Genomic DNA, 13,191 nt, shown 5'->3' with positions numbered 1-13,191 from the left:
CGAACCATACGCGAATGGAACAGGAAAGGGAGGTAATGACAGTGGCACGTAAAGTGCCCTCCGGCACACACTGTTGGGTCGCTGGCGGAGTATAAATGTAGATGTTGATGTAGATGTCGGTTGGACTTGGCAAGCACGAAGACATCAGTTAAAACTCTCGTCATCTACGAGCGGACGTTATCTTACTGAAATATAAGCCCAGGATGGCTTGCTATGAAGGACAGGAGAACGGCGCGTAGAATATCGATGTCATATGGCTGTGCAGTATGTGTGCCGCGGATCGCAACGAAACGGATCATGGTGTGAAAAAAAAATGGAACGGCAGATCATCACTCCTGGTTGACGGGCCGTTTGGTGGGCAACATTCAGGATGATATCCTACCACTGTCTGGAGACTCTCCAGATATGTCTTCGACCATGAATCTTATCGACTGGAGTAGAACTGCCTTAAGCGATGAGCCTTGCTTCGAATTTTACCACAATGACCACCGAGCACGTGACTCGAGTATCCCAGACACCAGAAGAACACCAATATGACTGTCGCCCGCCATTATGGACCGACAACCAGGCGTGATGAACTAGGGTGCCATTTCATTTCACAGCAGGATCCCTTTGGTTGTCATCCGCGACACCGTTACAGCACAACAGTATGTCGACTACATCGCCCCGTTTCGGTGTCCTTCATGGTGATTCATCCTGGGCTTACTTTTCAGTAAGATTATGCCCGCCTGCACACGGGAAGAGTTTCTACTGCTTGTCTTCATGGTTGCCAGTCCATCTCTTGGAAAGCAAGGTCACCGATCTCTCCCCAATTGAGAATGTTTGGAGATTATGAGCAGCGCCCTCTAGCAAGCTCAGGTTCTGACGATCTAACACCCCGATTGGGCAGAATTTGGCACGATATCCCTCAGGAGTACATCCAAAGATTCTGTCAATTAATGCGAAGCCGAATAAGTACTTGCATATGGGCCAGAGCTGGAGCAACACATTATCGACTTGGTTAATTTGTGAAGTTCTTTCTCTTAAATAAATTACACAGTTTTTCTGAAGTTGTAATCTTTTATTTGTCTGCACATGTACATCACACCTACCACTGTCCATTGCATTCAGATAATAACTTCGTGGTGAGTATATTTTTCTACACCAGGAAACGTTTAATAGCGGTTATTGTTATCGCTAGGGAAGGTAGATTTGTTTAAAGAAAAGACAAGCTGTATTCGATGACTTCAGTGCAATCTATAACAACATGTTGTTTTGTATTTTGGTTTATTTGCGAGTGAATACATACAAATTTGTGTGTATTAACAGTGATTGTGGAAGGTATTTTTTGTGTGTTAAGTTATTGACTGTGTTTTGAAATGAGTAGAATTTCATTCACGATGTTATATGAGAGAAAGGATTCAGTTTATTGATGCAAGGCTAGTATCTATGGGTCATGTAACCTATTAACGAGAGAATGATGAGAAAATCGTACACTCAAAACCAATAAGAGGGATATAAATGAATCAGACAGCATGAAAATGGTAATAGATGTGACGAGAGAAAATGTGATTGAAAAACACTGTAACCACAGAACAGCCAGTGTAACTGATGTTAACATTGCCAAATAACAAAGTAAAGGTAAAATAAATAGCTGAAATCTGTAGTACTTATAGTAGGAAGAGAAACACAGTTTACAACATGTGCATTTTCAACTTCTCGCGGCGTAATGAATAATCCATTAAATTTCGGGCATGCAGCCGCGCAAATAATATTTATTCTACTGATATTTCGGCCGCGTATCGTCCGGCCATCTTCAGAGCGAGTCTTGTGACTCGCTCTGAAGATGGCCGGACGATACGCGGCCGAAATATCAGTAGAAGAAATTTTATTTGCGCGGCTGCATGCCCGAAATTTAATGGATTACAGTTTACAACAGTTTACGAAAGGTGAATTTGAAATCCAAAATTTGCTTGAACTAAACACACTAGCAGCAACCGAGGTGAGAGAACTATTGAGATTGAAAGGTAAGTGCTTCATAACACAAGCAATTAAGTGAGTAGAAAAGGCAGTGACGTGATTGAATGAATAATATAAAGAGAGTGGAAGATAACTGGTACAAGATCCTTTTGCCTTACCGAGGGGAAACTGAATCCCAGTTGGAAAGGCGCCGTTCTATATTGAAGAATACTGTCTCCTTGTTGGAGCTACAATCAAAAAATTGGCATTGGTGAATGCAAACATAGTCCCTGCATCAAATATAAGGCTAGTTTCGTTGCTTGTAAAGATAATCCCCGTCTACAAGCCCTGGCGCACACATCGGTACCCATGGAATGCCGTGTCAGCCTCTCTGAATGGCGTCATTGGTCACGTTATGGAGCCAGCACACCATTTATCCAGCCATTGTCAGTTTTCGTTGCCTGGTGCTGGTATTGCTCCATCAGGTAGCAACTGTATTGGCTGAGTGCACACCGTTCCTGACTTACCACAAATCAAAAATCGCTAGTGTTACCGAAAATTGTACGTGGGTTGTTCGCATGGCAGTCGGCCGCGCTGAACACTCAGCTACGGAGGCGGTCAATGTCCATCCTTAGTGATATCTTAAGTGCTGTCTGTAGTGCCATCGAACATGGCACTTAACTCGCGAATCATCTTTGCCATTCGTAATGATTATGAAACGTTGTATGATTTTGGTAAGTTTACCTGGAGTAAAGGCTAATTCTTATTTAGTCTTTCTTCCTACAGCTATCTTTCTATTCTATTTTAAATACACTTGACAGGTCTCCTCTCCACAAATACCTAGGCATATTAGAATTCTTGGAGCGCATGACCTACGTAGGCATAGTCAACTTTACCACTCATGTAGTGCGTATGTCAGCCATACCACTAAGACCTGCCCAGAGTGGTTAACAAGTCGATATACACTCTATGCCAATTTGACGTTTGTTGTATGCGTCATCATTATAAAGCAATGTTAATAATTTCCATATCAAGAAGGCGGCATAAAACAAATGTCCAATTGGCAGCAAGCGTACTGCGTGTGTCGATAAGCAAGTGATCAGCATTTCCCTACAACCCCCAAAAAGCAGCTAGGAGTAACAGTACTTACATGCAGCATACAATGAAAGATTACACATTGGGTTCCTGATTCAAATACGGCATTTAAATATTGACTCCTAGAGAGATTCGTATTAGACCCCCTGCAAGAAGAAGGAAAGTACACCAGGACATGCTGACATTTGGCAGATACAGATCGTGGCCCATCGAGACTGCAATTTATCGTTTCATGAGAATGCTACTCGCTCTGTTCGCGATCCCACGACTGGCATCCACAAATGGAATCCATGCGTCAAGGAGGGCGTGCTCAAAACCATGAATGATCCCAACGACCCCACAAGCGAACGTATAAGACTTCTGAGGCCCGCTCCGTATGTCCATACAGGAAATGGGATTTCTTTCTGGAAGAAATATATGTACATGGACAGTGCGACGACCTCTTCGAGCGCCAAGGACTGTCAGGGCGTCTACTACTCCCGCAGCTTTCCTTGACGCGGCGGGAGGCGGAGGCGCACCGACACTGGTGTGCCTAACGAAAACGTTGGAAACAGACAGACAACACGTCATCCTTTCTGATGAGCTCTGGTTGTGTGTGCAGCATCACGAAGGATGTAACCGTGTGTGGGGGCTCCCCGAGGACTGAACGTTTCCAGATTCTGTTTGTCATTCTCATACGGGTCCAGCACGTAATGTGATGGTACGGAATGCTAGTGACTAGACAACACGATCACGTCTGGTTTGCAAGGTCGATAATCTCGACAACAGCCGTTCCATTTCAGGTCAGTGGCTTTGTCCAGTCTTTGACGTCTCCGCGACGTTGTCTCTCACGAATAAAACGCAAGACTGCATGTAGGTCGTGCAATCCTGACCTTATTCGGCACAGAGGATGTTCGGTTGTTGTCCTTGCTAGCTTGTTGTCCAGATCCCTCACCCACTGGAAACATCTGGTCGTGGATTATGGGGAGAACTGACATACCACTACTCACCAACCACTGTAATTGGTGAACTCTGGCCTGACATGGAAGCATGATGTAGTGATGTAGTCGCATTTATCACCTAGGCTCACTTCAGTTCGATACCTGTCTGGGATAGAGCGATTTTCGCCATAGGTCAATTACAGCCTCAAACCAAGTACATGTTTAATGATGGCTTCTTCCTGCCATAGTTTATTTGTTACACGTTATATGTGTGTATGTCTGGGATCTCCTCCCAAACCGTGGACAGTTTCACCCAAAATTTGCAGACAGAAAACAGGCCTCCCACGTATCAACACAGTAGGGTTTATAACTTCTTAACTCAGATAGGAGCAGAGTGGTGGACGTAAGGGTGCCCTACATGACAGGCATGTTTTTTAGGAACAATACCGGCCTGCCAAATGGACCTGATTCACATAGCAGACTACATGTTAGGTGCAACAAATAGTCATCTGGACCGCAACATGTAGGCTGCTCTGCATGGCAGGTGAGTTGTGCTGGATGAGTATAGGCCTGCTTATGGACACAGAGGGGGCGGAGAAGGAGACGAAGAGAGAGATAGCTAGAGTAAGGAGGAGGACACAAGCGGATAGAGGTGGGAGGATGAGGTGGACAGAAAGAGGAAGGAAGAGGAGCACACACAGGGGGAGGACTGTTCAATGCACACTCCTGGAAATGGAAAAAAAGAACACATTGACACCGGTGTGTCAGACCCACCATACTTGCTCCGGACACTGCGAGAGGGCTGTACAAGCAATGATCACACGCACGGCACAGCGGACACACCAGGAACCGCGGTATTGGCCGTCGAATGGCGCTAGTTGCGCAGCATTTGTGCACCGCCGCCGTCAGTGTCAGCCAGTTTGCCGTGGCATACGGAGCTCCATCGCAGTCTTTAACATTGGTAGCATGCCGCGACAGCGTGGACGTGAACCGTATGGGCAGTTGACGGACTTTGAGCGAGGGCGTATAGTGGTCATGCAGGAGGCCGGGTGGACGTACCGCCGAATTGCTCAACACGTGGGGCGTGAGGTCTCCACAGTACATCGATGTTGTCGCCAGTGGTCGGCGGAAGGTGCGCGTGCCCGTCGACCTGGGACCGGACCGCAGCGACGCACGGATGCACGCCAAGACCGTAGGATCCTACGCAGTGCCGTAGGGGACCGCACCGCCACTTCCCAGCAAATTAGGGACACTGTTGCTCCTGGGGTATCGGCGAGGACCATTCGCAACCGTCTCCATGAAGCTGGGCTACGGTCCCGCACACCGTTAGGCCATCTTCCGCTCACGCCCCAACATCGTGCAGCCTGCCTCCAGTGGTGTCGCGACAGGCGTGAATGGAGGGACGAATGGAGACGTGTCGTCTTCAGCGATGAGAGTCGCTTCTGCCTTGGTGCCAATGATGGTCGTATGCGTGTTTGGCGCCGTGCAGGTGAGCGCCACAATCAGGACTGCATACGACCAAGGCACACAGGGCCAACACCCGGCATCATGGTGTGGGGAGCGATCTCCTACACTGGCCGTACACCACTGGTGATCGTCGAGGGGACACTGAATAGTGCACGGTACATCCAAACCGTCATCGAACCCATCGTTCTACCATTCCTAGACCGGCAAGGGAACTTGGAACTTGCTGTTCCAACAGGACAATGCACGTCCGCATGTATCCCGTGCCACCCAACGTGCTCTAGAAGGTGTAAGTCAACTACCCTGGCCAGCAAGATCTCCGGATCTGTCCCCCATTGAGCATGTTTGGGACTGGATGAAGCGTCGTCTCACGCGGTCTGCACGTCCAGCACGAACGCTGGTCCAACTGAGGCGCCAGGTGGAAATGGCATGGTAAGCCGTTCCACAGGACTACATCCGGCATCTCTACGATCGTCTCCATGGGAGAATAGCAGCCTGCATTGCTGCGAAAGGTGGATATACACTGTACTAGTGCCGACATTGTGCATGCTCTGTTGCCTGTGTCTATGTGCCTGTGGTTCGGTCAGTGTGATCATGTGATGTATCTGACCCCAGGAATGTGTCAATAAAGTTTCCCCTTCCTGGGACAATGAATTCACGGTGTTCTCATTTCAATTTCGAGGAGTGTATGTGTCAAATGCGTTTGCAAGCATAGTTACAGGGAAAAGACAATATACCCAACAAATAAAATTTCGTTATTTGCTACCTCTACTAAAATTGGAATTTATTTAGTATGCACTGTAATTGCTAACCAGCAGCCTATGTGGCTGTATGTAGAAGGCAGCGTTCCCACCAGTTGAAATGTTATTTTGTAGTTGTATAAAGTGGTTATGATTAACTGTAATCCAAGTAAATTGTTTATAAGAAGTTTCATGTTTGTTAACAATGCTGAATCTGCGCTGCAAACAGAACGCCGTAAACGATAAACAACAAGGCCTACTTTGGGCAATCCGTTTTCTGCGAAACAATGCACCATTGTCTGAAGGATTATCGAGACATTACATTATAAAAGAAATGTATTCAAGAAAGTGGATCTCTATAACCGTATTCATTTAACTTTGTTTTCTTTCACGTGGGACAGGAAGACGAATAGCACATCTTGAATGTTGGAATACTCCCACAAGTTTATCTATAGCTCTTAATAATACGGGCAGCTGAAACTGTTTCTCCCCATGCTGTCTACTTTGGAGTTTTCGAACGGCCTTAGCTCCATTTTTCCATTTGTGGACGTTCGCACATGGCGCGGGTTAGAAATTTCAAACACCTTTATTTGAATGTTGGAAATGTGCTTTTTCCAGCTTTAAACAGATCGCTTCTGTCAACGGACCATAAACACCAGATAATGTAAATATAGTACTTTGAAACAAGTCAAGTCTTTGAATAAAGATTTTTAATAATTGCTGCACTCCTTATTCAACATAGAATACTTCGACTGTGGATGCCCTACTTACAAAACGTTAAGTTCTTATTATATTCTTCAGGTATGTATATCAGATGCGAGCGTAGTAAGATGTCGTTTCCTTTACTTTCTGAGATAAAAGAATTGAACTAGTTGACAGTGGGTCGCTTGAAGGACACATAGATTCTTCTGTTTCAGTTTTTCGAATTTTGTTCTCGTTATTCTCATCAATTCTCTTTCGACGAATAATTTTATTAGCTGACACATTCACCTCTTTTGTGTCATCTTTATCTCTCAACCTAAATTCATTCAATTTTCAGTACTTGCTATCAGTTGTGGTAATTAATTCTCTTTGAGTTAAGAGAAATATCTACGACACTGTTACATAATGTGAAGAGAATTTATTAAAAAATAAAGAAGTTAATAGGAATGTGAGAACGTGTTCTAAATATGGCTACTAACACATACAGGCACACTAATCGAACAACATCACTGGAGTGGTACTGGTGCTATGTCAAAAGCTAAGCATCACCATTCGTCAATTAACAACTCCAGTGGACAATTGGAAAATTGCGTCTATGAATACGTCGCCCACGATGTAATTTTCTTCAGACGAATTTTCTCGTTAAAAGCAGGCAAAGGTTTAATAAAGGTACATTACGGCTTTTTTTTCGTGCATAGAGAAGAAGTTGAGAAGATGAACATATAAACTTTTGGTTAAGAATTCCATCAACGGAATGTTTAGAACAGAGAGAGAGAGAGAGAGAGAAAACTAGAGGGGGTCGGGGGGCAAGGAGAAACAGAAACAGAAATAAATGAAAGTTGGTTGGCATTAAATATCCTGAAGACGTCGGGGATGTCGAATATTGCGGGTGTAAAATATTGCTACCCATTTGTCTGCTAAGTGACCGCCATAAAAGGGAAATTTAGTAAAATATGACAGTAGGCATAATGTGTACAACAATTGTAGAAACGTTCCATACAAAGTTAGTGGGACGTTGCACAAAGTAAATAACTTCGCAATTAACAACAGAGGAGCTATACTTTCTCCTCTACAATGTACCTGTTGATACCACATTCAAGCCATGATGCCTATTTTTGCGGAAAAGTAATATTTACTGAGTAACTAAGAGGAGTAACAGTTTATATTCTAGCGAATATTAGCACAACTCTTTACGATGACTGGTGACGCCTTCCGCAAATATAATTAATGACGTTTATACGTATGGATAGCTGTTATAAGCAGTTACTAATTGCAGTAATCTCATTACATTCACTAACCTTTCAATTGGTTTCATGTTTTCCACTTGACGGTCCTTAGGCAGATTTACACATACAGAACGGCATCCACCGACTCACCCCAGCATGCTAGTTAAGCTCCATGTATGACCAGAAAATTATTATGTAACGTTTTCCATGGTTTTTTTCTGTTGCAGCTACGGATGCCTGATATACATGGCTACTCAAATTGCAGCTGGGATGAAGTATCTAGAATCTCACAATTTTGTTCACAGAGACCTGGCAGCAAGGTTCGTAGACTACTCTGATCAACATTTGAGCAAAAATTGCACGTGGAAACTAAATGACAGCGAATACATTTACTATTAAGTTATTCCTCACTGCATATTCTGTTCGCTTGATTTCAGAAACTGCCTCGTCGGTCTGTACTATCAAATAAAAATTTCTGACACAGCGATGTGTAGAAATATCTACGCCGGCGATTACTACAAGGTAGATGAATGGGCGCTATTGCCTATAAGATGGATGGCCTGGGAAAGTATTCTAATGGTAAGGGTAATACAATTTCATTCGATTCTTACGCAAAAAAAAGAAAAAAAATGTTCACATGAATGTATCGAATAGGATTTTTTCTATATTTGAACCAAACAATCAAATACTCTTACTGTCGACCATTCACATTGAGCTTTCGGACACCATTTTCAAATTCAGTGAACGGTAAACTTCATTATTCTAGTCAATAACAAACTACAGTCAGATATATGAGTAAAAACTCAGTAAACTGGAGAAATACTGTAGAACATCCACAATTTTGTGCTTTCAATTTGTAAATGGACAAATTTATCTCTAAGTTTACTTCATCGATACAGAAATAAAACAGGTGTGCGGACATGTAATAATATGAGGTCATTAAAACCCAAGAAAAATAAATTACTGTACTGCATATTAATAATTATGAAGACTAGATTCTACTATGGAGTTTACAGAATACATTAACAGCAAAGTTTAACCCTATAAGTTATCACTGTTTGAGCATGTCACCTATAACATAACTCCTTTGCAGAACTTTTAGTTGGCTGTAATCGTGTATACTAATGGAAATTAACCGGGCAATATTTCGTCTCGTTAAGGATTACTTTTTTGAAAAAGAGTCCAACAGTTAATGCAGCAGTAGTCGAATCAACAGAGTTATAGGAACCAGCAGGAGTATTATTCGTGGTCCTATGATTAAATACGGTCTGTATCCGAATTAGGGAACAGTAATTCCAAGTAAATATGCTGAAAACTAATTACAGCAAGTGATGTATTAAATACTAGAATTAGAAATCTGTTTGGAAAACCGAACACGAAAGCGACAGCATACATTAATAACAAGTCTCTATATTACTAAGAGTATATTCACTATATTATATAGGAAAGGAGCAGTGCTACTTCGATGTAAATAAATGCTTATAAGAGTAGTGGTATATATAAAATAAAGTATTCGTGACCATTTTGACTGAAGTAAACGATATTGGGTTAGTTGGTGACGTCAGGTCTCTGCCTCAAGAGCTCATTCTTTCAGCCCCAAATGCATAACCAGTGATTTGAAGAAGACTTGGCTCGGAGGAAGACTGCAGCGGTCGGCTTAAAATTATGACAGTTGATAAGAATATTGGTATAACAAACTACTCAGAAATTTTTACAGGAGTGGAAAGATGGATTTATGAAAGTGCTTTCAGCCAACACGTGACTCTCTTTCATGTACCTCTCACAACGTCATAGAGAGAATATTTCTCTACGAATTTTCGCTGCCGAATGGAGAATTAAAAAAATGTCCTTCTGAATTCATGGTTCTAGATGTCTTTGTTGTCTCCTGATGCTATACAGTAATAATAAACATAAAAAATTGTAATAACTGTAATGATTTTTCAGGGTAAGTTTACTACAAAGAGCGACGTTTGGTCCTTCGCTGTTACGCTATGGGAAATACTAACATTTGCTAGAGAGCAGCCTTTTGAAGAGCTGTGTGACGACAAAGTAATAGAAAATGTGTCGCACATCTACCAAGACGATGGACAGCAGGTAATGTTCATAATATCCCTACCGTAGAGCTCTGTACGTCATAGATACAGCTATCAATTGAGGCAAGGGACTCAACGATACGCCTTCATTAAACTGATATATTGTTTCAGATGTTCCTACCTCCACCAAAGAATTGCCCCAAAGAAATATATGACCTGATGTGCGAGTGCTGGCAGAGGAACGAATCCAACAGACCAAACTTCCGAGAGATTCATCTGTTTCTACAACGGAAAAACCTTGGTTACGAACCGGAAATGAATTGAATTGTTAGCATCACAGACTAATTTTAGAGCTGGAGCTAATGAAATTATCAGTACGTGCCTAGAAGGGAGGGTAATGTAATTTACTGCATATACCCTCTTTTTGACAGATTAAGCTTGAAGTTTCACTGGAAGAACTGTGAAGATTCTGCTCAAGCAATATGTGATAAAGCACTGGTGGAAGAATAAGTCGATAGACAGAGATAGTCATGCCATATCATCCATTTTCTTTCGTTTCAAAGTTAGTGTCAACACTATATCATTAACAACATAATTGTCAGTTCAGGGCTTAAAAGATATTCTATCCATGAAACAGAACAATCTCACATATCAGACGTTTATAAGAGAAATAGTTTTCAGGTGATGGGCTGTTATAACAGAGAAGTGATGGTTGAGAGTACTACGTAGACTACTTTCGCGTTGGAATATTGCAGAAGTTTAGAAATGGTATTTTTGGATTTTGTGGATGATAATGAGTGTCAGAATTTTCGCCGTGGCACTAAAAAATAATATTGGTTCCCTCCATTAATGGGGGAAAATGCCAAGTTTCCTTAAACACTTAGACAATACTTGTGATGCAGTGATAAACATCTTCATTTTTTCTCTGACAGATATTTTGCATCAGTAAAATTAGTAATAATTTGTTAAGTTTTAGCTAGCGATATTTTATAACAAGATAATTTTGTACGATATCATCTTTAAGCACAAGAATTTCATATCACTTCTTCTCTTTGCAGTTTGTTTAAGCGAGAGTCCTAAGAAGACTATGACTGATATAAAACGTAAATCGTTCTTATGTTTCCACATGCTACTGTCTCTTCCTTATTTCCTCATACTATTCGTAACAATCTTTGTGCCTTCCGTCTTAGAATGTGACAATACGGATTTTGCATGGTTTGTAACAGTGCTTGAATAATGGGTTTTAACTCCAATGTATAGTCTGTTGAATATTCACTTGATTATATATTTCCTAGCCCATGTTATTTTTGTATGTCTGGAACGTTTGTTATTTCTAATTGTACAGCAAACGTATCTACTGGTGTAAAAAGTCGATGTAATTCATTTTGATAATTTTGGAACAGTAAACGTTGAATCATGTTGAAAGAAGCTAACACCTTGCGTTCCTCCAGTCTCCTACTGCGTTTGAGTGACACTGAGTCAAATTCCATTTGCTGAAGCCTAGTATTGATGGTATATATCATTAAATGATTTGTTGAAATATTGGTCTGCGTGATAAGGAACCATATGTTACTGCATTGAGATTGCAAACAACCGCTATATGTACTGTGCCCCTTTTACAGATTCATGAAATTCATGCACCTTTTAGAAAAGTTCCTGGCTAACAGTGAACTGTACTTAGACTATAATTTTTCAACGAATTCATTTTTTCGTAGTTAGCTGACTAGAATAGTGAAAACAATTGAAACAACAATGAACTCTAATTACACTGTTCTACAAAAAAAACCTTTTTTTCTATTTCTGATAAAAAATATTGTGATCCTAGTTGTATTTTGAGTGCTGAATTGAAAACTGTTTTTTGGTTTTTTTCTGTCAGGGATAGTTTATGAGTAATCGCAATTTTATTTCTCTTTTCAGTTCCTGATATAGTGCAGCAAACGTGAGGTGAAATTCGACAAACAAATGCACATCTTTATGATATAAGTTCATCACATTAATGGACGGTGGGATCTAACATATAACACAGTAACCTTTGTGTATACACATTAAAGCATTTATTTGACATGAGAAATTACAGAAAATTGACAAACAATGAGCCACTGCATTGTAATGCACATCACTTTTTTCTCTTGTATTGTGAATCTTTCTTCTCTCGAATGATATTCCAGCAATAATCTGCTAACATAGAAGGTACCCAATTCCCTTCATAGCGCCTTTCTATGGTAGAAATGTCTTTATGGAATCTTTCCCCATGTTCATCCGATAAGTCACTACAACTCTCTGTGAAGTAGTCCAATTGAGAGTCCATCATATGTACCTTCAAATACATATTGCACCCCAAATACTGATATGCTTTGATCATATCCTTCACCATTGCTTTGTAGTTAGTAGCTCTTCTTCTTCCAAGGAAGTTTTCCGACACCATCTTGAAACAGTCCCATATGGTGTTTTCTTTATCGGTTAAACATGCTTCAAAATTTGCATCTTTCTGCAGCTCCCTGATTTGTGGGCCCACACATACATCTTCCTTTATTTTTGCAGCTGAAAGATGGGGGAATTTGGTAGCTAGATATGCAAACCCACAGCCTGTTGGATCCATGGCCTTCGCGAATTGTTTCATCAGGCGAAGTTTGATGTGAAGTGGTGGGAGTAGTATATATTCAGGAGCTACCAGACTTTCACGTTGTACATTCTTTTCGCCAACTTTCCATCTTCGCCTAGGCCATTTCGTTTTCACGTAGTCAGAATTTCGGTCTCGACTATCTCACTCGCAAAGAAAACAGGCATACTTTGTGTAGCCTTGTTGCATTCCCAGTACCATAGCAATTACCTTGAAATCTGCACATATTTTCCATTTGTGTTCATTGTATTTTAATGAATTTAGCTCCTTTGTACGAATTCGTAATTCTCTTTTGTCAAACTAGCGTAAGTTACTGGAACAGAGGGTATTTTATTTCCGTTGTGGAGCAAAACACCCTTCAGACTTGTTTTCGGTGCATCTATGAAAAGTCTCCACTCCTGTGAAATATAAGTGAAGTTCAGCACTTTCATCAGGCCAGCAACGTCTTTGCAA

General features: G+C 41.5%; 1 protein-coding gene across 2 annotated transcripts in view; it reads left to right on the top strand.

The window, feature by feature from the left end:
- LOC126235550 (discoidin domain-containing receptor 2-like) overlaps positions 1–11,739 on the top strand; it is a 782,972-nt gene extending 771,233 nt beyond the window's left edge. For both annotated transcript variants that reach the window (XM_049944278.1, XM_049944270.1), the window contains 4 exons: positions 8,313–8,405; positions 8,523–8,664; positions 10,030–10,179; positions 10,290–11,739. In XM_049944278.1, the coding sequence (XP_049800235.1) occupies positions 8,313–8,405; positions 8,523–8,664; positions 10,030–10,179; positions 10,290–10,442 (538 nt within the window). In that variant the 3' untranslated portion in view covers positions 10,443–11,739. The remainder of the gene's footprint in view (positions 1–8,312; positions 8,406–8,522; positions 8,665–10,029; positions 10,180–10,289) is intronic.
- Positions 11,740–13,191: the final 1,452 nt, after the last annotated feature.

The sequence above is a fragment of the Schistocerca nitens genome, chromosome 1 (genome assembly GCF_023898315.1).
Source record: "Schistocerca nitens isolate TAMUIC-IGC-003100 chromosome 1, iqSchNite1.1, whole genome shotgun sequence".
NCBI lineage: Eukaryota > Metazoa > Arthropoda > Insecta > Orthoptera > Acrididae > Schistocerca > Schistocerca nitens.
The sequence above is the reverse complement of the archived record's forward strand: the minus strand, read 5'-3'. Positions and strand labels throughout refer to the sequence as shown.